The sequence below is a fragment of the Xenopus laevis genome, chromosome 1L, assembly GCF_017654675.1.
Source record: "Xenopus laevis strain J_2021 chromosome 1L, Xenopus_laevis_v10.1, whole genome shotgun sequence".
Lineage (NCBI taxonomy): Eukaryota > Metazoa > Chordata > Amphibia > Anura > Pipidae > Xenopus > Xenopus laevis.
Window position 1 is genome coordinate 174,300,290 of NC_054371.1, and position 23,376 is coordinate 174,323,665.

The 23,376-nt window shown below is 39.2% G+C and overlaps 1 protein-coding gene across 11 annotated transcripts in view; it reads left to right on the forward strand.

Annotated features, from left to right (window-relative positions):
• The window catches only part of LOC398642 (nuclear receptor corepressor 2), a 225,038-nt gene extending 206,563 nt beyond the window's left edge, over positions 1 to 18,475 (forward strand). For 7 of the 11 annotated variants that reach the window (XM_018262628.2, XM_018262635.2, XM_018262620.2 and 4 more), the window contains 9 exons: positions 230 to 373; positions 548 to 675; positions 2,982 to 3,172; positions 4,984 to 5,133; positions 7,816 to 7,961; positions 9,903 to 9,956; positions 11,038 to 11,265; positions 15,530 to 15,703; positions 17,689 to 18,475. In XM_018262628.2, coding sequence (XP_018118117.1) covers positions 230 to 373; positions 548 to 675; positions 2,982 to 3,172; positions 4,984 to 5,133; positions 7,816 to 7,961; positions 9,903 to 9,956; positions 11,038 to 11,265; positions 15,530 to 15,703; positions 17,689 to 17,864 — 1,391 coding nt within the window. In that variant the 3' untranslated portion in view covers positions 17,865 to 18,475. The remainder of the gene's footprint in view (positions 1 to 229; positions 374 to 547; positions 676 to 2,981; positions 3,173 to 4,983; positions 5,134 to 7,815; positions 7,962 to 9,902; positions 9,957 to 11,037; positions 11,266 to 15,529; positions 15,704 to 17,688) is intronic. The other 4 variants (XM_018262644.2, XM_018262661.2, XM_018262670.2 and 1 more) reach the window with 4 other exon arrangements.
• The last annotated feature ends 4,901 nt before the right edge of the window (positions 18,476 to 23,376 follow it).

The following is a 23,376-nucleotide window of genomic DNA, read 5'->3' on the forward strand; positions in this document are numbered from 1 at the left end:
ATTTTAATGCGTCAATAATCCCAGTAAATAATATGTTTACAATATCCTCTGCATTTTCAGTAGTTTTGCACTTTTATGGCCAGAAGGAGACTTCTATTTTTACATTTCTTTCTGGAACTATTGATTTCAGGAGACATCATAGTGAGAACATTTTGCACAGTTCAGTTATGCCAAAATTTATATGGAGAGGAGGTAGTTCCACTGAAACTTTGTCTTTGCATCTGATTAGGATTCCCTGTTGGCTACAGCCCTGACAGACTTGATAGTGTCAGTCCCCGGAATTCCCCCGGACTGTGCCATGACAAGCGCATCCTTGGGGCCAAACAGGACCTGGAAAGCTCAGGACTGGATCAAGAGTCACGGCAAAAGCAAGGTAAATTCAATTTCACCATTTATCTCTGTTCTAGTGGGCTTTGCCAGTGTACAGTTTTGGGGTGTCTTAACATCTACTTATCTTCATTTTTACTTTCTGAACAAACTACACGCTACCAACATGTTTTTAGTTTCTCTTGTGTTCTTAAAATGCATTGTTTGTACTTTTCCCCAGGGCCCATTAAACTTTCATCATTAGAAGGTCACATGCGACAGAAAACCGAAGGCCAACAGTCTCCATGCCATTCTCAGCCTCCATATGGAAAAAGCCAACGGGTGGTCACCTTGGCACAGCACATTAGCGTATGTTTCACTAGGGTGTAAATATGGGTGTAAATAAACCCCCTCTAACCTATTGCGCAAGTCATCATTCTACCTGGAAGCACAGATGGTCACATTTCATGACAAAATTCCCAAGCGAAGTGAACCGGGGCATGTGTATAAAGGTTCATTTATAGGGCTGGTGCTCACATGCAATAAATTATTTTTTACAAATTATTTCTAAAGATAAAGAACCGCTGTACCCTTCTTTTCTAGAATTGATCATACAACACACCATTCCGTTCTTGAATTGATAATATAGTTACATAGTTACATAGTTAAATGGGGTTGAAAAAAGACAAAGTCCATCAAGATCAACCCCTCCAAATGAAAACCCAGCATCCATACATCCCTCCCTACTTTCACATAAATTCTATATACCCATACCTATACTAACTATAGAATTTAGTATCACAATAGCCTTTGATTTTATGTCTGTCCAAGAAATCGTCCAAGCCATTCTTAAAGGCATTAACCATCACAACCTCACCCGGCAGTGCATTCCACAACCTCACTGTCCTGACTGTGAAGAACCACCTACGTTGCTTCAAATGGAAGTTCTTTTCTTCTAGTCTGAAGGGGTGGCCTCTGGTACGGTGATCCACTTTATGGGTAAAAAGGTCCCCCACTATTTGTCTATAATGTCCTCTAATGTACTTGTAAAGTGTAATCATGTCCCCTCACAAGCGCCTTTTTTCCAGAGAAAACAACCCCAACCTTGACAGTCTACCCTCATAATTTAAGTCTTCCGTCCCTCTAACCAATTTAGTTGCACGTCTCTGCACTCTCTCCAGCTCATTTATATCCCTCTTAAGGACTGGAGTCCAAAACTGCACTGCATACTCCAGATGAGGCCTCACCAGGGACCTATAAAGAGGCAAAATTATGTTTTCATCCCTTGAGTTAATGCTCTTTTTTATACAAGACAGAACTTTATTTGCTTTAGTAGCCACAGAATGACACTGCCCAGAATTAGACAACTTGTTATTTACAAAAACCCCAAGATCCTTTTCATTTAAGGAAACTCCCAACACATGCCATTTAGTGTATAACTTGCATTTATATTATTTTTGCCATAACCTTGTATTTATCAACATTGAACATTTTCCAGTTTGCTGCCCAGTTTCCCAACAAAATCACTCTGCAAAGTGGCAGCATCCTGCATGGAACCTATAGTTCTGCACAATTTAGTATCATCTGCAAAAATAGAAACAGTACTTTCAATGCCCACCTCCAAGTCATTAATAAACAAGTTGAAAAGCAAGGGACCTAGTACAGAGCCCACTAACAACACTGGTCAAATTAGAAAATGTTCCATTTACCACCACTCTTTGTAGTCTATCTTTTAGCCAGTTCTCTATCCAGGTACAAATACTATGTTCCAGACCAACATTCCTTAATTTAATCTATCCAGTAAATATGACACACATTTCCTTTCTAGAATTGATTATACGACACACACGTCCTTTCTAGAATTGCTACTGTTGCTTGTAAATTGTTTGATATACCTGGTCCCATAACTCCTTAAGATGTAACTTGTATTGGCTTGGATAGAACTTACTATTAGAACTTTTACCTCATATATATGCATTCAGTGGGTAGAGGGTGCTATCAGTGCATAGGGTCTTCCCTTTTACTATGATTACTTTTATACAATGCCCCTACCCCACCCTGAGCAATACTCATTCAGAAGTGCAGAATAGAAAGCAACGAGGCACTGCAATATTCAGCTAGTCAGTTGGCACCCAGGACACTTATAACTACATGCTTAGTTCATACTTGTTCTCTTGAAGGGCACCATTAACTTTGTTAGCAATGTGATCAATGAAAAATAATCTAATTATCTACCTCACATGGACCAAACATGGAGTAGCTTCACTTTTACCTTTTTACCTAAACAAATAGCAAAATCCATAGATTTTATAGATTAAAGCAATAGACAAAATTATGTTGGCACTATTCATTGAACTCATGTTGGACAAGAGAGTATACTGCCCCTTTAATAGAAACCCCAGACAATTGCTGGTATAGACCAGTTAGTGGCAGAAAACACAACATCGAATAGAATAAAAGTCTTTTGTCGGTAATTGTCTCTACCAGCTTTGTCTGGTGGTTGCCTACATTTTTCAAGGAAAGAGGTCTTTGTCATTTTAAAGCAAGACAAAAAATATTGTTCTATAAAAGATATAATAATACAGGCTAGTTTGTTGCCTTTATCACTGAGGAAAATTGCAGGTAGAATTGTACTTACAAAAAAACATACAAAACCAGTTACATTTCTATTTCAGGAGGTGATTACGCAGGATTACACTCGGCACCATCCACAGCAGCTGCACCCACAAATGCCAGCATCAATGTATTATGCTGGAGCCAGTTGCCCTGTTTTGGATCTAAGGCAGAACCCCAGCGACAGCATGCTTCAGCACCATGAATTGGGCCAGGCTGCAAGAGTATCGCCAGGGAGCAATGGAGAGAAGAGGTGAGAGGCAAAACTCTCTAAAATATATATATATATATATATATATATATATATATATATATATATATATATATATATACATACATATACACACACAATATGGGGCAGATTTACTAAGGGTCGAAATTCGAAATTCGACCCTCGAATCGATTTTTTGACGAATTTAGCGCTCGAACGATCGAAAGAAAATCGTATATATATACACGCACACACAATATGGGGCAGATTTACTAAGGGTCGAATTTCGAAGTTAAAAAAACTTCGAAATTCGACCCTTGTATCGATTTAGCGCTCGAACGATAGAAAGAAAATCGCTGAAACGATTAAGAGCGATTCGAGCGATTTTAGCGTAAGATCGAAGGATTTTCCTTCAATGTACAAAGGCTTAGAAAATGGTGGTAGAAGGTCCCCATAGGCTAACAGCACTTCGGCAGGTTTAATTTGGCAAAGTATTGAAGTCGAAGTTGTAGTATCCTATTCGATGGTCGAAGTATTCAAAAAATTACTTTGAAATTCGAACTTTTTAAAGTTCGAAAATTCATTTGAACCTTAGTAAATCTGTCCCTATGTGTATATAGACCTTACTACAAGAGTATGTTTCCCTGCTCACCAAGTTGTGTGTAGGGTGTTCTTTTTGGGTGCTGGTCCTGATGTATCTGGCCTTTGCCCTCTGTTAGTCTTTTAGCAAAAATGGTTTCACCTTTCTCATAATGAGTTTATAGCCTTTCCTTCCCTGATACCAGCACTTGTCTCTGGGAAGTTGGAATCTATGTAGGTCACATGGCCTTTTTTTAAATTTGCACCTCTATTTGTGACATAACCGAGTTTATAGTGAACAGACGGCACTGGAGATCTAAGCCTAGAGCTGTGGCTCCCCCAACAGTTTGGTTGCAGGCATGCCATTAATGCATACTCATTCTCCTGTTACCTCAAAGACTTTAACTGGGCAGGATTATTAGAAATGTACAGTCCGACTTGGATTGCTGTGTTATTGAATGGTTTACTCCAGATTCATTAGGAGCATTATAAAAGTTGGGCAAATTGACTAGCCAGGGCCCAGGTCAGGTGTGACAGGTATTTCGTGAGGAACGAAGGGGCCTCAATGGGTCTTAATTCAGCAGTCCCTCTCTTCTGCACCCTCGGGTTCATTTCCTAACAGTGTGCAAAGTCTCAGGAACTCTCGAACTAATCAGAGGTTTTCCTTCCTTATTCAGTGTAAAGTTCCAAGCTAATGGCTGATTAATTGCTATGGGTCGCTGCAAAACAGCAGATTTTGACGACTATAATTAAATGAACCCAGTTCCACAAAGCAACATCCTCCCATTTTGTGGAGTTGTCTGTGCCCTAAAGGAGATGCATGAGTGAATCCTGGAATCCTTTTAATATTTGTTTTATCCTTGTTTATAAATAGCTGTGTATATTGCACAAGCTGTTTCATACAAGGCCAGTGTTTATTTTTTTATTTGGGTCTCTTTAATTGAGCCCAGTGGAAAAAACAGGCCTCATCTCTGCTAAGTCAATTAGGAAACAGTGTTTAAAGTTGTTCTAACCTCCACAATAGCAGATCTGTCTGAGTGGCATGCTAGAAACTCTCAGTACGGTGTGTCATGTTTGAAATGCTGGGGCTTCAAAGGAGAAATATTTACTGTCGCAGTCTGCTCCGGGACACAGGATATTGGCAAAAGGGCCATCCCAGGACTGAAACACCCTTCTGAAAAAAAACCAACACATTTTTCTTTCCCCATCATCTGCGGTTAAATGAGCCAACTCCTATGTGCCCATAGTTGAATGTAAGCTTCATTGATCCTCAGATCACCTGATCAAAACAAAGCATCTGCATTGAGTGGATCAGAAGATGGTATCGACCCCATATCTCCACCAGAGGGCATGGGAGAGCCAGACTATTCTAGCAGTACCACATATCCCACTTTATATAGAGAGGGAGAACAGACAGAACCAAGGTAATGCATTCTTAAAGCATGCGACCTACCTTTCCATCAGTATCCAGTTCTACTTTCCAAATGCTTTTCCAACTGCTTTTTTTAACAAGAACATCCATACTTCACCAGCCTTTAATAATGTGAGGTTCAACCTAGCAAGGGCACTTGGGGGCTAGAAAGAAGCTTTCTAGCAAAGATACATTTCTGGGAAATGTATCTTTGAGCAAACATTAGGCTCTGTGTTTGTCAGCAGAATGGACCATTTAGTTTATAAATATGGTTTCTACTGAAAGGGGACCTAAAAGTGTATCATAGATGTGCAATCTTCCAATTGGGGACTATGTGTTTAAGTTTAAAAATAGGGGGCAGGTCACCATGGTGACACATTGCAAGGCACCAATACCATCTAGCAGTAGTATGATCCTGCCCATAGCTATATTAAACCCTGGGGGAGTGTCGCTTTACTTTTAATATCCTCTGGTAGGCATAACTCTAAACAATAATACTGGGTAGAGAAGTCGATTTAGAGACAAAGGGGTTGCCCTAGCTATTAAACCCTAACCTGTCTGAAAGAAAGGACATATATGATCAAATGCTTTCCTACCTTATGGCAGTATGGGAAAACTTAACCTCCTCTCAAGTTTCCAACATATAATCCATACTGTAGCCATGCTTCTGTCCTATTCCCATCCCCATCTTTATTCATTATTATGGTCTTGCAACTTATCACTTAATCACCTTTCTGCCTTTCATCTCTGTCTTTATCTCAATATGCTAACAGCTCTCTTCCACATTGACCTGCTCATTATATATATATATATATATAGCCATGTTTATGCTAGTGGCCAAGTTACTCATCTGAGCTTAGTTTTATGCCTTCTACATTTGGATTTGGTCCTTTCTGACTTGCAATGGGTTTGTATGTGACATTAGAATCTGAGCTTATTGGAAATGCACCAAATACACTATTTGAGGATTCGGCCGAATCCTGAGTCCTTTGTGAACGATTCGGCTGAATAGCGAACCATATCCGAATCCTAAATTGCATGTGTAAATCAGGGGAAAGGAGTAAAGAGAACCGCACACTGTTAAAAACTAACATTTTAATTTTGTGTGACATGATTTTTTTTTGTATTCGATTTCGTTCGACCTGGCACTTGGATTCGGCCTAATCCTTCTAAGAAAGGCAGAATCTTGTCTAAATCCCGAATCCTGTATTTGGTGCATGCCTCAAGCTTATGCCGCTGATGTTCATGGAATGTTGCAGAATTTTGCAGAGCACAGTGCAGATATGTTTTCATCAGACAAAATGTCAACCAGTGCCAGTTAAGGGGTTAATAAAAGAGCCTGAAACTGAAAACACTAACAGGCCTATTTACTGTAAGGGTTTCGAAATTCAACTGGAGGCTCTTATAGAAATCACAGCGGGGATGTGAGCAGAAATTGCCAAAATTATATAGTTAAACATTGCATTTACAGGTATCATATCTATTATTCAATACCATTATCCAGAAAGCTCCAAAACCATAGAGTGCCATTTCCCATAGCAATTTTATTTTTTTTAATAAACACAACACTGCCTTGTACTCTCTGGTACCTAAGCTGCATGCATCCTTGTTGGTGGCACTCCCATTGGGGTTTTAATGTTGTTTAGCATCCTTTATGTATTGTGATCCAAAGTTAAGAGTCCCTTATCCAGAAATATCCAAGCATTCCAGATAATCTTTTAACAGATTTAGGCACATAAACTCAGTACTATCGCTGAACAGCCCCTGGCAAGTGATTACAATCAGAATTTGAAGCAAATTTAGCTGATATAGCTTTTATTTAAAGGGAACATGTACCCCCAATACAACTAATTTACCATTGCTGGCATGAGCACTTTTACAATTTACACAAATTATTTTGCCCTTTGGCAGTCAACTGAATCTGCTTTTATGAATTCAGAAAACGAGTGCCTTCTCCTGTTTTGTCCAGGTGGGGCCAGACAGAACCTCAAAAGCTGCAGGAAGTGTCTCTAGATTCTTCTCTGCTCAGTTACATTGCTCCAGTCAAAGTTAGTGATAGAAATAAGCAGAGATGGGCCCTGAGGTGCCTGTCCAGCACCCATACAGAGCAGTGAGAGTAGCAAGGTAAAAAGTGCTCATATCATGAAATCTAAAATAAATAAATCATGTAAATTGATAAAGTGCTCAGAAGAGCAATCTTACATTCATTGTGTTGGAGGGTATATTGCAGAAGAATCTCATTGTCTAGAAAGGCCTTACTCATGTTGTAGCTCATGTTGTAATGTTCTCTGCTTTATGTATAGACATCTGTACCTTCTGCTAGCAATACACAATACTGCATGTGTTCTTTTTAAACAAGCCGGGCAACTGATATTTATGTAAATGGCAGAAACAGCCATTTTTATTTTACTAACAAGTTTCTTTGTAAGACAATTTAGGATTGGTACACTGGTATCTCTTTTCCTTGGGGAACATAAACCATACTGTAATACCTTTTTCTTATTGCTTACCCTTCCAGGACATCTGCTTCTTGCAATAGGTATAGGTTTAGCAAAAGTGTTTACATACTGGAGGTTTATTGAGCAAATGCTGATATGGGCCTGATGCTTAAAAAATGTGTTTCTTTATGTACTTGCGGGATATAAGGTTTTGCAGTGTTTGATTTACTGATATGCACACTTTGCTTTCTCTGCAGAATGGGTTCGAAATCCCCAGGGAACAACTCACAGCCCCCAGCGTTCTTCAGTAAGCTGACCGAGAGCAACTCTGCTATGGTTAAGTCCAAGAAACAGGAGATGATTAAAAAGCTTAGTACAACCAACAGGAGTGAGCAAGAGTATAGTAAGAGTTTCCATGTATTTTCTTTTCACACGGAAGCAGTTTGGATTGGGGGGGAGGGCAGTGGTACGATGGAATCACAAGACAGAACAGACAAGCGATGCCCCCCACACTGTGCCACTGGTCCTATATCAGCTGTAGGCTCTACGCTCAGAGGGATTGAATTTATCAATGTTGATAGGGAGAGACAGATTATCTTTACATCCCCTGAGTAAAAGCCTCAACTATGTAGAAGAAAGACAACATTTATTTTCTTATATTTAATTGGAAACTGCTTCAATACTGATGCCGAAAGGTTGGATTTAATACAATCATTACATCAGTGCAGAGTTTAGACTAGTAGGTTCAGTGTTTTCTGGATTAGGCCATTCTTAAAGGAAATAGATACATAAATATGCAAGTGAGGAATCTTTTATCCTGCCCCCCTTTATACTGAATGCTCTATTGACCAGCTGTGTTATCTCTGCCCCCTTAATTGTGTAATTAAACAGCTTTTCATTCTTGTTGGTTTCATTAAGTAATATTTCCTTGACTGTATGTGTGTGCAAACACCTGTTCACACATAGAATTAACCCACAGTGCCTGGGTGTAGTCTAGATATACTCAAGTCCAGATGTAGAAGTAAGAATAAAGCCACTCACAGGAATTATCAATCAGTCAAACTTCTGTTGAACAAAGCAGACCCCCCTGTGGTGCAGATGTGATGTCACAATGGTTAAAAGAAGTCCACAATTATAACAAATTTTTTGTTGTTGGCCGCCAGACAATAATCATAAATGTGCCGCAGAGATATCTGCACTACAGTGTAGTCTGGCATTGCGATGATAACGTCTGGGGATGGACCCAACCGAAACATTCACTGGAAGCTCTTGTTCAATTGGAAGATTTTTGGATTGATAAATTCTGTGAGTTGTAACTATACAACTAAATGTATATGTCACTGCTTGAAAGCATGAAAGAGAAAGAGGCGCAGCGCATGCAAAAGGAAGGTATTCCCCTTATACTGGCCAACATTTCTGTCTCTAGTGATCTGTCCTCAGACTAGCAAGTCTAATACAGAACAAAGGTATAAAGATCATATGACCCCCATGTATATGAGACATATTATCCATGGGAACCAAATAAACAGAAACAGACCCTGGAACCTTTTCTGAGATTTGGAAATAAACTAATATCTCTAACAAACTTATAAATAAAAATGAATGGATAATTGGAAGCTTAGTACAAAAACCTGGCATACAATGATATGTCTGCACTGTTCTTACCCAGCATTCCAGTATCATTGAACCAGGTAGTGAATGGTTCACCTTTTGGAGACTGCCATTTATTAGTTGGCAAAAAGAACACCAAAACGCTCATGTGTGATTATTTAATCCCTTTATGTTCTGTTTTGTTTTTAGTCTGTAATTGGCTGCCTGGACAATAGCCAGTAAAGGGGGAATATGTCTCCGTTCTTTTGCGATTTATTTTTTTTACTTAATATACAATTTCTGTGCCGCAAGTACATATTATTTGTAAAATAAAAAGTAGTGCCTAGTGATGTCACTTGTGTCACATGACTTGAAAAGCAACTATAAGCACTAATTGTAAGTATAATAATGTTAAAAGTCACCTCGGATTTGTGTGACCTGCATAAAAAATATTTTTAAATCACGTTAAATCGATTTCAAGAATGGTGTTTCAGATTACAAAAAATAAATATATTTGGAACTATTTTTTTTGAATAAAAATATGCTATGGGCCCGTCCGACTTTATATCACCCCACTGCTACCTTTTTCCCCAGCTGCTGCCTCTGAAATGGCCCTATTTATCCATCATTTCAACTCTGTAACCACAGTTACACCAAAGGCTTGTATTCTAAAATATCATTTTTGAGATTCCATTTTTAATGGTTTTGTTGTCTTGAAACGCACTTAAGTATGTGATTTTATTTTCCTTGCCAGGTGTGGGACAGCCGGGAACAGAGATATTTAACATGCCAGCCAATACAGGAGCAGGTAATGACTCGATCGAGCAACCAGTGTTGTCTATTCTTAAAGGGGCATTATACTGACCAGTGCCCAGGCCAAGTAAGGAGTCCCTTCCGATTACAGGATTTTCTTGTTTTACAGAAAAGAAATAAGTTATATTTTTATTTTGCTGAAGTGAGAGATCCTGTGTTTGAAAAGCATGCATTGTTCTAGCATCAAGTGATCCTTTGGCCTGTAGGACCTGAATAGTTACACTTACAGGAATGTATCCCAGTAGACATAGCAGTAAATAGAATTGTGCGACTAAGCTACTCCCACAGGTTTATAGAACATTTAAAGAATTCTCCGTTGAAACTCACTTCTGTAATATCAAAAAATATGCCCTGCCCCCTTTTTAATATGAGCTCAAAAATTGGGTTAAGTAGAAAACGTGCATAAGCTGGACTGCCAAAAGTGAATATACTTTTTTTTTTACACATACTGGAAAAACATACCTGATTCTTTAGATTGAATGGCAACCATGATAATCTATAACTGCTCAATGGGGCCAGTTTTCCACCCCCTTAGGCTCACAGTGTTATTTAGCCCCTCCCTAACATTATTCCATTGTAAAGTGATGGATTCTGGGACGTGACGTCTCCACTATGGAAATCAGAGGGACTTCGAAATCCGACCATCACTTGGGGCAAGGCGAGGAAGCGGTTTCATCACACTTTGAGCCTACGAGAACTTGGGAGATGGTTCTTACGAGTAACACTGGCCTAGCCTGATTGTGACATTCACATGCACTGTGGGAAAGAAACAAACCATGGCAGTTAGTTATTAAACATCATTGAATGAGAGATGTCTCCTGTCACTTGCTTGCCTTCAGTAGAAGGCAAAAAATTGTACAATCCATACAGGAATGTCCTTTATTGTACTCCCTTGCTGAAATGGCATCACAGTGTCTCTGTGCCCAGAACAGTTTAAGCACGGTTTGTACTAAAGACATCATAGGCAAATCAGGTTTAACCATAGAGGAGGCAGACCCTGCAACTGCTTCCAGCATGCCCAGAATAAGTGAGGGCCACAGATTTTCCTTTTGTTGTTACTCTGTCTCTCTCCACAGGACCCATCAGCAGCAGAAACCAAACTGTGCCAGAGACTTCCAACAGCAACATGGGATTGGAGGCCATTATAAGAAAGGCCCTAATGGGTAAATATGACGAGCACTGGGACGACCGCTCGGCTCTTAATGCCAATGCTTTTAACCCTTTGAATGCCAGCGCAAGTCTGACCTCTGCTATACCCATAACCACTGTCGATGGACGGAATGACGACATGCGATCCTTGCCAGGTCTGCTGCTTTATTTCATTTCTTGCCTCCTTTTCTAATGTTATTAATTTTGTCTTTTACCTTCTTCTTTTTGTACTCAATTTCCATTTTATCCTACTCTGCTCTCTGTTTCTAACCAGCTTCTGGAGCTGCCTGCTTTTTGCTCTAAACCCCCCTATTGTGTTCTTTTCTCCTCTGTTCTAATGCCAACATGCACCACTCTATTAACTCACATCAGTGAACGACTGAGAACTAAAACACTTTAGTAACTCCTTTATGCTGAGCAATGTACATACACGCTAGTTGTATCAGACTGCTGCTAGAGATCTGCACTAGGTATAACTATATATGGCCTGTGGGGCTGAGGCTTACACTACATCACATGTAGAGTGTGAATTTCAATCAGTGTTATATAAAGACAAATATATTCTGTTATTCTAAACCTATGATTAACATATTATAAACATATTATTCTATTAATATATTACACAAATTACTTGTACCCATATTTTGGTTTCCACACAATCCTAACAGCAGCTTTTCTATAAATATGTAAAGTAGTAAGTGTTGCACATTTAAATCATTGCCATTCTATTAGTAACACAAACTCCTTGTTTGTTAGGACAGCACTTGGTATCTTCTAGTTCTTAACACAATTACTAGCCAGCGGTTTGTAGAAAGTTATTCCCTCTAGAGTTCTAGTTACAGCTGGATACATACAGTGAAGCCTGCATTTTACATACTATCATTTTAAGTTTTCCATATTTTATACAATTTTTGAGGTCCCACAATATACAGTATATAATGCATAATACATTTCCCTGACTTCACACAGTTTTTTCTGTAAAATAGGGGTTCGTCTATATATAAAGTAGAGTAACAACAGCAGGAAGAGGTTGCACACAACAAAATAGCACTAGCATAGAATCTATGTTTATACATTCTATTTCAGTCTAGGGGAAAGCTGCTTTGTTCCCAGAGTGGCAAAAGGCTTAAAAGATAAGTCATCCAAAAACAAACATAAGATGGATACAGGACAGGACAAGTCCCCCCCGCGCCCCTATATGTGGACCCCCATGCAAACAGGCATTAAGTTATTTGGCCATATAGCATGTTTATGTGCATTTCCATCTAACTTGCATATCTGCTAGAAGTTGTAGGGGCATCAACAGAAGACTTGTAGTTTGGATAGACCCACTGTAATCTTATTGGATTACATGGCGGTTTCTCATAACTGCTCACAAGGTGTTAAACATGCCCAGATGGTTGGGCAGTAAGGTCAAGACGAGGCAAACTCTTCAAGCACGTATGGCCACCATGACTAGCACAGACCAGAGAAACCTTCTTGGTCTCGGGCGTGAAAAGTACAAAGGCAATGGCCATAGTGATATTGCTTGATGACAAGAATAATCCTGCAGCTCTGACAGTATTTTGGATTACACAGTAACACCACACTTCTATTGAGGAGAGCACAAAGCCGAAACCTCTACAATCTTTGTATGCAAATCACTTGGAAAGTACAGACTTCTACAGTCTATGGATGTCAGTATAGGGAAGATACAAAATCATAGACCAGGGAACATAATGAAACTTACTGAAACAGACGAATACTGCGTATATGTGGGAGCCAATTACCAATGCTCAAGCCTTCAGGCTCGAGCATTCGGCTACTAAAACCATGTGCGAGTAGCTATACTGTCGCATAGTTTCTTTCTTCAAACGACTGACGATCACTTTTTCCCCCTACAGGTTTTTCAGTGTCTAAAACTTGCTACACTTTTTATTTTTGGGGGGATAAAAACCAATTGTCAGGAAGTCAAATAATAGGAATGTAGAAACCATGTAAGAGTTTAGACACTTATGCGGTTTTAACAGCCGAAAGCTCCAGCCCAAGGCTTGAGCATTGGTAAGGTCGAGTTTGTGAGGTTTGTGATTTTTTTTTCTACCTCAAATAAATTCACAACTCAAATTGTTTTCTGATTTATGAATCAGTGTAATCGGGGTGAAAAACCTGAATGCTTGAATTTATCAAAATCGTACCTTGCCCCCATTTAAGTCTAAACTTTATATTTACACACAGACCCTGCTGCAGTTACACAGACACACAACCAGAACACACTGAATAAACTGAAGAATGGGACACAGTTTATGCCACTCAGGTCTTTCTCTTTGTTGCAGTCCTTTCTCTGTCCTGCTGCTGCTCACGATGCCAGGTCTTCCATGACTCCACTTTTCCCTGCTTTATTTTTATTCTCCACTCCTACAGAAGGGTACATGTTACCTGCTTAATCTGTGGTCAGATCCCAACTCTTATGCATCTTAAAAAAAAAAAACGTGTTGTGAAGGTTTTGAATCAGCAGTCACATTCAGCACTTACCTGTTTCCACTCAGCTTTCATCTCATTCCTGTGTATTTGTATATCCTATAAAATAGCCTTTCATACTACAGCAGCTTGTATTATAGCTAAAGTGTGCTTATTGTTTTATTATTCGATAGTCATGGCTCCTCTGGTGGCGAAAAAGTCAAGTGTGCATTAGCCTTAGAAGTCTCTCTTTTTTTTATTTGATTTCAATGCTCTGTTAGAAATATCGCTGGAATCTCAGGCATTAATAATGCCCCCTATAAGACAATGGCAGAAGGGGCTACTGCAGATGATTTGAGTGCTGTGCTTTTATTAAGCCAAGACACCAGCACATATCATTAAGGTTTCCACCCGGTCTGTGTTTTATCGGTTATGCCGGGGCTGGAGTTACAAATCTACCGGCAATGTAGTTTCTATACTACTCAAAAGCTCAGTGGTAGCACTTCTGCCTTGCAGCCCTAGGGTCCTGAGTTGGATTCAAGCTTGGATGCTTTCTGCGAGGATCTTGTATGTTCTCCCTGTGTCTGTGTGGGTTTCTTCTTCCAACCTCCAAAAACATACAGACAGGTTCATTGCTTCTGACTAAAATTGACCATAGTTTATAATCTCTGTAAAGTGCTGCAGAATAATGTCAGCACTAAATAAATACCAGGAAATATAAAAGAATAATTAAAAATGCCATTTAAGTTGCCTTTGTGCCATTATCCTCAAAGTAAAGCACGTGATCTGTATCATTGAAAGCTTTAATTGCTACAATAGAGTTCTAAAATGAAATTATGTCACATTGATGGACCTGTGGGTCAACTACCTACCCATTCCTTCTGCACATAGCGACACTTTGTGGCACAGCTGGTTCAACGCCAATCGGACTCACCGAAAGAACATTAAAGGGGTCGTTGATCTTTGAGTTTAACTTTTAGTATGATGTAGAGAGTGATACTGTCAGACAATTTGCAATAGTTTTTTATTTTATATTATTTGAGTTATTTAGCTTCTTATTCAGCAGTTCTCCAGTTTGCAATTTCAGCAATCTGGTTGCTAGGGTCCAAATTACCCTAGTAACCATGCATTGATTTGAATGAGAGACTGGAGAGGGCCTGAGTAGAAAGATGAGTAATAAAAAAGTAGCAATAACAATGCATTTGTAGCCTTACAGAGCCTTTGTTTTTAGTTGGGGTCAGTGACCCCTTGCATTTAAAAGCTGAAAAGAGAAGAAAAAGACCGATTGAAAAGTTGCTTAGAATTAGCCATTATATAACATACTAAAAGTGAACTTAAAGGTGAAAAAGGGGAGTTTTTGTTTACATTATGTGAATATACAAATTGTTGTGCTTGTAGTCCCTTTATATATTAATATAAGACAGTAGAGTGTTTGATTTATTGTATTCCCCCCTCTAAATGTGTGCTATACACTAAACTGCCTGTAATTTACTGTTGCTATTTCACAACTTTTAGTTCTGAATTTAAAAGTGACCTTTAAGACTTGGCTAAACTACATCCAGTATGGTCTGTAAGTTTTGTGCTTATACACATGATGTTTATTCACCAGCATGTGCAGCAAATTGTGGAGTGCAGGCTTTGCATGTGTACACACAATTCAGCACATGCCTGTATTTCTGCCTGCACACTTTCAATATGGGAATTGTTTGGACATATAAAGGCACATTTCCTAGAGCAGGGCTCCATACAAGCGTGTCTCTGTGCATACTGGATTCCTTCTGTACCTGTAGAACAGTTTTCTATCGGTTAATGGTTTAAGTAATAATTCTTATCATTCCTTCTCTTGTTCTGGTGCTGTTTCCCACACATACGGCCCCTGATTTCCATGTAGTATCTATTTTTAAATACATATTTGAGCTTTTTTTCTCTTTAGGAGAAATATAATGAAAGGGGATTCTTCAATACTTATATTTTCCTTTGCAGGCAGTGGAAAAGCCAAGATTCCCAGACCGAGCAGCAGGAAGGCCAAGTCTCCTGCACCAGGTCAGGCTTCTGGAGAGCGGCCTCCCTCTGCTTCATCAGTACATTCAGAGGGCGACTGCAACAGGAAGACTCCCCTCACTAACAGAGTGTGGGAAGAGAGACCATCCTCAACAGGTACAATTATACTGAGCCTGGCGTCAGATTCTTATATATCAGCTAGTCACTTCCAGTTATGTGATGTGCTGCCAGAGACACTTTCATTCTGTCCTGAGAAGATAACAGTGATGAAAACCAGTGTTCTATGGCCCTAAACAAATACAGCGCTACCATTACTGAAAACACCTCCTTTTTTCCTGAACAAAAATTTAATTTTCCTTCTGCACCTCAATTGCTCTTCACTAGAGAAAGAAGGACTCTGGGCGTTTGAAGCATATAAGGGTGTAAAACAGGTATAGGATCTGTTATCCAGAAAGCTCAGGACCTAGGGTTTTCCAGATAAGAGATCTTTCTGTAATTTGGATTGCCTTCGCCATACCCAAGTCTGCTAAAAGTCTGCTAAATTGCAAAAGCTCTCAGGAGAGCATGCTGAGCAAGGGTACCAGTTCTAGTAACCCTTAGTAACCAATCACCAAGTAGCATTGACTAATACCCTGTATGAAAGCAAATGTCTTATTTTAATGGAGTACCTTGCAAATCTTACAGACATTACCCACACTCATTAACATGAGATTAATAAGTAAGAAGAAGTAATAACTTGGTTGTGCTCTGAGGCATATAGAAATAGTATAGTATATACATCAATGAGTATCACTTAAAGGCTATAGTAGCACAGATTTATAAAAAGGTGGTTCCCAGTTTAGTTCTGAAAAGTCAGGAAATGTTTAAATAAAAATAAGTGAAATGATTTTATGAAAAATACTATAGCCATAGTTTTCTATGTTGAGAGACTATGCCCTTGTCTAACTGCTCTCATATGGCACCTCATCCAGTGGCTGTTGTACACCTAGAAGTTTTTGCAGTCAAAGGAACAGTTCAGTGTGAAAATAAAAACTGGGTAAACAGGCTGTGTGAAATAAAAAATGTTTCTTATATAGTTAGTTAGCCAAAAATATAATGTATAAAAGCTGGAGTGACTGGATGTCTAACATAACAGAACTCTACTTCCTGCTTTTCAGCTCTCTAACTCTGAGTTAGTCAGCGACTTGAAGGGGGGGCCACATGGGACATAACTGTTCAGTGAATCTGCAATTGATACTTAGCATTCTGCTCAGATTCAAAAGCAACAGGTATGATCCATGTACCCCCCTCAAGTGTCTGGTTACTGCCTGGTAACCAATCAGTGGAAACCAAGAGAGCTAAAAAGCAGGAAGTAGTGTTCTGGCTATAATGTTAGACATCCAGTCACTCCAGCCTTTATACATTACATTTTTGGCTTACTAATTATATTGAATACATTTTTTATTTTGCACAGCCTATTTATTTACCCAGTTTTTATTTTTATACTGAACAATTCCTAATACATTTCATCCATCAGACCTTTCCTTGTCAGCCTTTAACAAATGAAACAGTGCCTGGTTGCTATGGGTTACTGCAGCTAACAATGTTAGTGAATGATTCCTAGTCTATTCACAACCTATTTATTTTATAGTCTATTTACTGTATGTGTGCCATTGGCCTTACTGGTCTTTTCAGTTTTTTAATATTGAAATAGATACCCAAATGCAGTCAGCAGCGTAATTTCAGGGGCCCGGGCCCCCTTTTTTTCCAGCCCCCTCTGCACATACCTTGAGCTCACCCGCAATCCGGCTCCACGCATTCCCACGGGTTGCCCACAATCCCCCCACACCCCCCGTTGCTAGGGTTGCCACCTTTTCTGGAAAAAAAACGGCCTTATTTTATTCTTTCCATTTCTTCCTATTAATAACATTGGCATCAAGCATCATTTTTACCAGCCAGGCCGGTAAAATACCGGGCAGGTGGCAACCCTACCCATCGCACATATTTCCTCGGTAGTTACACTACTGAATGCAGTCATTACAGCTTGGAAACAATTTATAGTTGTTAGGAGATACAGTTTTGTTTCCATACTGATACTTAGATGACATACTACCTCAAAGCATAACAATGAGCCTTAACAAATATATTTTCTTTCTTAACAGGGTCAACACCATTTCCATACAATCCACTAACAATCAGGCTCCCTACAGGCCTCGTTGCTGCTCAGACCTCTTCATCCATTCCACAGAGTAACTCTGGCACCCCACAGAGGGCTCGGGATGAAGAGCCCAAACCGCTGCTTTGCTCCCAGTATGAAACTCTGTCAGACAGTGAGTGAAAGTGTAGTAGGACTAGCCAATCCACGGAGGAACTCTGGTCCCTATGGAATCCCCACGGCCAATCTGATTGCTTAGAAAAGGAAACAGCCAATGTGATGTGACGACTGAAAGAACTGGGATATGTCTATTTCAGTCTGAAAAGCCTTAAAACAACTCCCTGATCTTCATCAGAGGGTCAGTGTTTTTACAGTTTCTGGAACAAGACTGCTCAGGAAAGAGTAGCGAGTCCCAGACCTCGCAGAAGATTGGATATTTCAGTTCTATACTCAGGGGATATTTCCACCTGGTGCTTTGCTACATTGCATTGGTTTGTTAAACTAGCTGACTCGTGTGCGTGATTTTGTATGTCTGTGTACAATGTATATGTATGTACATGTGTTCATATGCACTTAAATATATTCACATTCCAGACCTAGCAGTGCAGAGAAGCTGCATGCACAGCCATTGCAGAACTTTGCCCAGTTTGGTGGGGAGCCTTTCAAAGGCCAATTGATCTTATCCAGTTCCCTGAAAAGCCAATGATAGCACTTGATCTGTTTCCCTCAGCCCTTAAAAATGTTCTGCTGAAGGATGACTAGTGACATGAATAAAGAGACAACCTTTTGCGCAACTGCTGCATGTTTTTTTCCAAGAATTCTAGCATATGCACACTGTATACAGTATAGTGCGGAACATGTAGTTGCACATTGTGTAGGCTTTTACCATTCTGTCTGGTAGGTGGGAGTCCCAGTGATGATGAAAAAGTTACTTTCTCTCCTTCCTTATTGATATTTCTCCAGCACCCAACCCACAAAACCGATTACCATTGGTCTCTAGAAACAGAGTGACAGTTGTACTCCTAGAATAGGAAGTGATTTTTTTGGTAAATAATGGGATGTACATATGAAATGATTATTGTATAGATGTCCTGTTCTTATTCTGTAGTAGAGCAATTGCACAGGCAGAATAAGGTGTTTGAAAACTTGCAATGTTACATTTTATTTCATTTTGTTTCACATGTTTAACCTTGAGCCTGAAAGATATGGCAGAGGGGCTTCATCAGGTCCCACCTCATTTATTGGGCTCCGTATATATAGCCCAGCCAAGCAGAAGTAATAAAGATATGCAACATTTTTGTGCCAATGACAGGAGCTTGTTCAAACTTCCACTGTGAATCCCCCTCTGTAATGTAGTGCAGTGCAAAGCAAGGATCAATGTATCTAATTAGCACAACATGAATTTCAGAGTTGTTAATAAAGGTACCGTGAAATAGAGGTTTCTAAGAGATGAGATAAAGGGGTCGTGTGAGTGTAAGATATGGGGTTCATGCTCATTCACTGTTCCTGATACTCTTGGAACAAAAGCAGAGTATTATTATTATGTATGTGGAAATTCATTAGGTACTAAGGAGATACCAAACTAATATTGGGCTGCAAAGGGGCTGAAACCCAAGAAGTCTAAAAAAAAAACCTGATAAAAAAATATATATATATATGAAGAAACAATGTGTCGTTTATACAAACATAAAGTATTTATTTCACTGATAGTGTCTTAGACCTTATCAAAGTAATTTTGAGAATTATATAGGCAGAGAATTATAATGAATTGGGGAGGCATAGCCTCTGCAAGGTGAGGCCAGATTCTATGTACAGTATTCGCATATAATGATAAACTCTGCATTCAAATGCCTTCTTTTGTTAGCCTCCCCTAGCAAAAATATCAGCCTCTCCCCCCCCCTCTGTTTGTAGGTCGTACCTCACGTTCAGAGAGTTGGGTGAGGGAAACCTTCAAAAAAATTTTACGCAAACCTTATATTGGTTCCAAATTTCCAGATGTGGCAGAAAAGTCTCAAGATCCAGATGATGGATTGTCTTCGAAGAAAGACACGATGTTGCAAAGCTTATAAATATATTGACTTTTCATCAAGTGGGGTACATGAGTACGGTATATAGGGCACAACTGGATCTTGCTTAGTAATGAGGAAATGCAGGGTATGTTCTAAAGTAAAACATTCTAGATTGTATCTTGATGAAGGCAGAATTGAAAAGAGTTGAATATTATCCCCCTGCTGAAGGGAGGCAAGTAACAGAAAGGATATTAGACAATAAGTAGCTTTTGCTATTTTAATGTTATTTAACAGTTCCAGCACAGTCCAAGCTACAGTTTTTTTTTAATGTCAAACATATAGGAGTTCATTGTGTTTAACAACATGGAAGCCTTAAACAAGTCCAATTCTGCTACTTGGGGTACCTGTTTCTTACCACTAGCTGGTATTACAGACTGACTGTTTTACTTAATTTTTCCTAAGAATGGGATCTACATATACAGTAGTGTCCCATATCCCACCTTTGGTATATACCCCTGAAAGTATAAATATTTGTATCACTGGAAAAATCTAAAATACTTAAATGGGCTTAAATCCTATATTGTTTAACACCCTGGAACTTGTTTCTGACTGGAATACCCCACATTGGTTATATATATATATATGATCCCACTGGTGTCTAATAAAAGGGCAGCCAAGTTTGGGAGTTTTACTTTGAAAGCAGCTAGTAAGTTGCAGGTAAAACGTATTCGTCCCTTTTATAAAATGTATAATTAAACCATAGAATTCTTAATGAATCAGATGAAAATTGAGCATAGGACTGGCCAGATATGGGATGACTTTGACGTAGTTGGCCAGCTTAAATATATTGCAATATATGGACAAACATTCCCTGTTTTGTTTAAAGGGTAAGGCATTTTTCAGTAGCAGTATGCACAAAATGTCTCTGTCTTAAATATATTGATAAGGGGTTGAGTGCAGAGGAATCTTGTATTTGTCTATATGTATTTTGTGGTCACACCCTCATTGCACCCCCGCCTAATGGTTTTAAAAACTAGTGGTGAGCACAACTTTCCCTTGTTTGTTATATATAGATATATATATATATATATATATATATATATATATATATATATATATATATATATATATATATATATATATATATATATATATATATATATATATATATATATATATATACAAATCTTCAATCAAAAAAGGTTTATTTCAACATCACTCAAGTTGATGTTGAAATAAACCTTTTTTGATTGAAGATTTGGTGTGCTGGTCCACTTTGAACATTGTATACTCTGATTGACCAAGCACCCACTTTCGCCAACAAGGAAGGAGTGCAGGTACTTTGTGAATGTCTATACATATATATATAATCGCAAAAATGGGATCAGCACTACTCAGGCCTTAGAAATTAGCAGACTGACGTTTCGGGTGACTCCTCAGCCTTTTTCAAAGTGAGGAGTCAGCCGAACCATCAGTCTGCTGCTATTTTATTAAATTAAATAAATTCTAGTACAATTGAGGTAACAAACTCAAAACATGTTGGTCCCCAGTTTATGTTCTCATAGCACTGTAGGCCCATAGTGCACTCCTTCCTAGAGTGTATTAGTATTAAAGATATTTATGTTGTTCATGGGGTAAATATCTTCATTGTGTAACTCATACCAACCAATCAGATGCTTTAAATCTTGTATCTGCATTAAATCAGTAAAAGTTGACTGCTGGACTGAGTTTTATCAATGTCAATACATACTGTATATCTGTTGATATACACAGATATTGGTTTAGGCTTATTTTACCGAATACCCAACTGATTAGTACCTCTTGGATCTAAATACATGTTATAATTTAGGCAACAATAGACAGTCTGCCTCATAGAAAAAATGAAACCAGTTTGTGTTTGGAAGCTTGTTAAGACCTTTGGGTAGACCTTTGCCTGGTTTGGTGACCCTGTTGAATCACATGTTACATCAGGTGTTCACCAAGTCATTTTTGAAGAGATCTGCAAGCCACTGGCCTTTGTCTCCATCTCTCTCTCTCTCTTCTGGCAATACATCCCTTATCCCCTACCATAGTCCTCCAGTTGTATAAGGACAAAGCCATTGGCTTTTGTATTGGAGCAAGATGGTTTTCTTCCTTATCAATATGTGATCAGAGCTTGTTGAGGTATCAGTCAGGCGAGGCAGATAATGTCTTCAGCTGAGGAGCATGTGCATGTTCTTTACAACAGGCAACATGTGGCCTCATTGTGATCCAATGATTAGCCAATGAGCTAAATGATTAAATGGACACAATGTAGCCCACTATTTACTGAACATCGGTGACTTGATTAGATGAAGACCCATGTACTGGCCAAATGAGCATTTACACATATGGTCAGCTTCAGTTTCTAAATGCCTCAGGTGTACCCATTGTTGTGTAAGTTGTATATTTTAACAAGCCTAGAGGTTTTAGGGCAGAGACACGCTCAGATTCAGGGAGATTAGTTGCCCATTGACAAATCTCCTCTTCTTCGGGGCAACTAATCTCCCCGAACTGCCTCCCACCAGGTAGAATGTAAATCGCCGACCAGATGGCAATCTGTGCACTTCGCATTTCCTCACGAGGAAACTTCGGGCGACTTCGGAAAACAAAGCGTTCTGCCATGCCGCTGGCGATTTAGATTTTAGCCGGCGGGAGGCAGTTTGAGGAGTTTAGACGCCCCGAAGAAAAAGGCAATCTATCGCCAGGTGACTAAATCTCCCTGGATCTGAGCATGTGTCTCTGCCTTTACTTAGATTTACAGTAAATTAACTGCCGTTCGTCCATTAGATAAAAAGGGTTTGTTGATTATACAAGGAAAGCAACCTCAAGTGGCCTTGGGAAACCATAAAGCCGTTTTCTACCATGCTACCAGAATCGAGTTATTTCCTAATATTGCCTCTGATTAAAATTAGCAAGATGGTAGGAAATACAAGAGCACTGGCCTGTAAGGTTTATATAATAACAGCAGGTAGGTCTCATTCTAGAAACCCAAAGTGACCAATCAGCTGTCACTATCCGTGCACTAGTAAGTGTGCAACCACAGCAAGCATTTATCATTAAACATACATTAGGCAAGGTTTATCATGTTTGTACCAGACGTCCCAATTCCAGATGTTTGTACCAGATGTCCCAATACCACTTGAGCCTATTCCTTATGTATGACAGGAGTAAGCCCTGGGCAAACAGAAACATTTTTGTATTTTTTGCCAAATCACACTGCAGTATGCCAATTTCCTATCTAGGGGTTAGCTTATATTTGTTTGTTAAATACAGAATATATTTAAAAAAAAAAAAAGTATATTTTGTGCATAGATTCTTCTATATAGAGATGGTGCTGCTTCACTGCTTGCCTTACCTGTCAGCACAAGGATTCATGGAGAAACCTCATGAGAGGCAAACAATATGGCACCTGTAATTCAATGAAAGTATCAAATGTATAAGGAACATGTTTTTACAGAATAAGCTACGTTGTGACAATGTGATTTCTGTTCAAGTGATATGGACAATTTCCTTTGGGGATGTTGCATAAACCTGCCTCTATTTACCCCACCAGGCACCAGGCCAACATCATTTTCAGCTGGAGCCCCGTGTGTTTCCATACAACAGTTCTGCGCTTTAACCAATAGCGATGTAGCTGCTAGCAGTAGTAGTGCAGTAGTAGTTAG